We start from the raw sequence: 4,318 nt of genomic DNA on the forward strand, positions 1-4,318 counted from the left end.
CGGCCACTGCACTCCAGCCTGGGCGACAGAGCGAGACTCCGTTCCCCCCCCAAAAAAAAATTTTGACTCTAAACCTCTGTGCTTTCACTATTCTGGAGGTCAGAATTGAGTGTACTGTAGAGTGGTATAGAGTCATAGAAGCCCCTACATTTGTCCTAGTATAGCAGTCTTTTCTTAAATTGCTGGATTTTGACTGGGAAAAGTTGTGAAATTAATTAAAAGAAGAAAAACAATTATTCTTACTTGTTTTTAGGAGAAATAACTTCCTGCTTGTGCATATGTCATAATGAAAGTATGGCAAACCTTCTGCAAAATAAACATATTCCTTCAAAATGAGACTGAAAGGAATATACAGTTGGCCCTCTGTATCCGCAACTTCCACATCCATGGATTCAACCAACTGTGTATCAAAGCTGTTTAGGGGGAAAAGATAGCAATACAACAATAAAAAATAATACAAATAAGACCAATATAGTGTAACAATGATTTATATAGCATTTACATTATATTAAATATTATAAGTAATCTAGAGATGATTTAAAGCATACAGAAGGATGTATGTAGGTTATTTGCAAATCCTGCTATTTCCTTGGATTTTGGAATCTGTGGGAGATTCTGGGGATCCACTACTCCCACTGTACATGCTGAGAGACAACTGTATTTATTTGGGATTTAAGCATTGGGGTTTGTTGTTGTTTTTGAGACCACTTCTCTCTATGTTCCCAGGCTCATCTTGAACTCCTGGGCTCAAGCAGTCTTTCTGCCTTGGCTTCCCAAAGTGCTGGGAGAATTACAGGCATGAGCCTCTGGGACCCAGCCAAGCATCAGTTTTAAAGTATTAATTGGCTAAAATATATGTATTACACATGGAATTCTGTCTTAGAAATGCACTAGCAGGCTAAATTTAAAACTTTTATTAAAAACAACTGTATTATGTAACTAAGTATAGCTCCATATGTGTAAAAGTTTTGGAAATACATTTTTATTATAATCTATGATCATCACATTGCCTGTATCTTAATATTTTCAATGTCTCTTGAAGCACTCAAATGTGTTTGATTCAGTTGAATAAAAGAATTTCTTTTTCTCTTTTTCTAGAACAATGCCGCAGAAGAGGTTGAAGAGGTAAAAAATAAATAAATACATAAAAAGCAAACAAGCGGGGACACCTGCAGTCTTAGTCACTGACAATGGGTTTAGGAAAAGTTGCACATTAGAGTCAACCCCTTCCTTTTTTTTTTTTTTTTTTTTTAATCCAGTATTTAGGATAATATTTATGCTTAGTGTAAACATTCTGTGAATGAAGTAGACTCTTCGGTGGAATATATTAATATATTACTGTATATCCACGTTTTCATGGAATGGTACTGTGGGAGACTGAGCAAACACTCTTTTGGCAACTTAGTAGAACAGCTTCTTAAAGGCTTTGCATGCTTGCTGCTTTAAGCTGCTTTTTTTTTTTTTTCTTCCCTTTAGTGATTTCAGTAGTTTATATTGGAAAGAAAAACAATTACAACATGTGCCCTTACAAATACCAAAAGCACTGTAAGGATATTTGTCTTGACAGTGTTTATTGATTTGAAGTCATATTAGGAAATATTTAGACAATGAAAATTATCAAGAGATAATTTACCTTTCAATTATGATAAATAGATGTGATTGGTTGCCATTTGTGTTCTTTTGCAGAACTCTGATAAGAAAAGTGTTCAATTTGTATTTAAGCAAACAGTGAACGACGTTTGCAATCAACTAAAAATTCGTCTATCGAATTAGGGCTGAAAATTACTGTTAAAGAGTGTTGCAGTATGTCTGGTGGCTCCCTTTTCAGGACTAGGGCTTTCTCATGGAGTACAGTATGTTAATATTTACCTATATAACTAATCTGTTAACGGTTTTTGAAAAACCTTTCAAATTATTTGAATAATCTTCATATTTTCATTTAACCTATATGACTCTAATTTTTTTTCTGAGGAAATCATTTGGTTTTTGAGTTTGTTTTTTCTTAATGTAAGAAAAATTGTATTTTTTTTACAAGTATCTTCAAACTGAATCTTTTATGCACCAAAGTTGGTTTTGAAAAGGAAAATAAAATCACTTTCTTGCTTGGTAAGCAAGAAGCCATATCGATTTTTTTTAACTTACAGAAATGGAAATATGTGTAACTTGTTAGTATTGTATTAAACAAATGTTGCATAGAGATAATAGAACATTGCTTGTAAATAATTCAGCAGATTTGTAATATATTTTTATATTTTGAAATGTACTGTAGATGTTTTTCTAGAGGCATGAAAGTTAAATGTATATATTATGGTAGAAATAATATTGAAGGATATTGTAATTCACTAGTGCTGCCAGAGGAATTGTTAATAAAAGCACCTTCTTTAACAATAAATGTCTTTCACAGACTTAAGGGACTATGTACTACTGTTAATATCTATAAGAACAAAACACATTGAACATCCTTCCAGAAAGTCTTTGAGGGAGGACCTATACCCATAATAGAATTATGGCACTCTTTTCTGACAGTGATCAAGAAATCAATTACTTCCTTACTGTTGGAAGGACATTGTAAAGTATGTGGTTATATGCAGTGAAACTGCAGAAAATACTCCTGATTGAGGAGTTTTCACTTTACTACAGTGATATAAAAACCAGCAGTTTTTACACTAAATTTTTTAAAGAAATATAGACAAAAATATAGAATTAAACCTTTGGTTCCAAAATGGGAAAGGTTCCATGATGCATAAATCATTTCTCATTTGCTTTAAAAAAATTTAAAAATGTAAAAATTATGAGAGACTTTATTCGTTAACAATGGGGTAAAGAGCTATATACATGAAATGAGTCTTATAAAATTAAGTGAAGTGCAAATAAAAGCACTGCTACTATAAGACATTCTGGAATGGTTGTTTAATAAGGGTATTATCCATTTGATCTATAGCAATGTGATTTTATTTTTAAAAAGAAAAGCAGTGTGTTTTCTTTTTTGTTGTTTTCTTTTGCTTAAGCACTTCATCAATTGCTTTCTTCTGTATCTGCGAAGTAATCTGCAATCTCTTTTGTTCTTTTTAAAATTTGATTTGTTATAAAATTGCCAAATAGAAGTGTTTCAGATACATAGTTTGTACCTGTATTTTTATTTTATTGCCTCATGTTCTTGTAAGTCATTCTTAATTGACCAATGATTGTAGACCTTGCTTGAGTATTTTTTCTAATAAAACAAAGCAAATCACATTTAGCTTCAAATTGTAACAATTCAATTAAATTTTCAAATTACACCTGAAAAGATACATCTGATATTTTCTATGTAGAGCACAGTAAATAAGTTTTTTCGTTGTGTAGAAATAATTAGATGTGAAAACCAGATTTCGTGATCGTTGATTAACTTCTGAGTACTCAATCAATCATAATCCTTTTGCTGCTTATCTGATGTTGGTTTGATACTGTTGATTAACACACCAAAAAGAATATGGAATTGAAATGAGCTAGCTTTATAACTTGTATGTATACATATATACACATAGCATCCAGTTATGACTGGGTAATAAGTGTGAAAATTTTAATTTGTGGTTTTCATTTATTAATGTCTACCCATCTGTATTGTTGCTCCTACCTTCAAATATGACATACTTGTAATATGACACCTGAAATAAGTCTGTTGTCCAGAATTTATGTATTGTTCAGCATCAAGCAAACTGCAGCTCACAAGCATACCCATTTATATGTTGTCTGTGCCTGCTTTCTCCTGCAGTGGCAGAATTGAGTGGTGAGACCTTAGGTCCTGCAAGCCCCCAATTTTTACTACAGGTTGGCAATCCCTAATCCAAAAATCTGAAATAAAAAATGCTCCAAAGTCCAAAACTGAGTGCTGACATCATGCCGCAAGTGGAAAATTCCACGCCTGACCTCATGTGACTGGTCATAGTCAAAACAATTAAGACTTTGTTTCATGCACAAAATTATTAAAACTGTTGTGTAAAATTACCTTCAGTCTCTGTGTATAAGGTGTATGTGAGATATAAATGAACTTTATGTTTAGTCTTGGATCTCATTTCTGAATCTCATGTATATGCAGATACTAAAAAATCTGAAAAAATCAAAAATCTGAAATACTTCTGGTCCCAGGCATTTCGGATAAGGGATACTCAGCCTGTCTCTGGTCCTTTAAGAAAAAGTTTTTGGTTCCTTTGTCTAGTTGACAAAAAGTTTGGAAACATAAACTTAGACCACACAACTTGCATTTTAATATGATAATGTTGATCTTGGTAATAAGCCAGTACATTAAATTTTAGTGAAAGCTGTTTCATGTATTTTACAG

At 32.3% G+C, this 4,318-nt stretch overlaps 1 protein-coding gene across 2 annotated transcripts in view; it reads left to right on the forward strand.

The window, feature by feature from the left end:
• AEBP2 (AE binding protein 2) overlaps nucleotides 1-4,046 on the forward strand; it is an 87,059-nt gene extending 83,013 nt beyond the window's left edge. For both annotated transcript variants that reach the window (XM_011975461.1, XM_011975462.1), the window contains exons 8-9: nucleotides 1,099-1,125; nucleotides 1,687-4,046. In XM_011975461.1, coding sequence (XP_011830851.1) covers nucleotides 1,099-1,125; nucleotides 1,687-1,732 — 73 coding nt within the window. In that variant the 3' untranslated portion in view covers nucleotides 1,733-4,046. The remainder of the gene's footprint in view (nucleotides 1-1,098; nucleotides 1,126-1,686) is intronic.
• Nucleotides 4,047-4,318: the final 272 nt, after the last annotated feature.

This window comes from Mandrillus leucophaeus, unplaced genomic scaffold (assembly GCF_000951045.1).
Source record: "Mandrillus leucophaeus isolate KB7577 unplaced genomic scaffold, Mleu.le_1.0 Scaffold156, whole genome shotgun sequence".
Taxonomy (NCBI): domain Eukaryota; kingdom Metazoa; phylum Chordata; class Mammalia; order Primates; family Cercopithecidae; genus Mandrillus; species Mandrillus leucophaeus.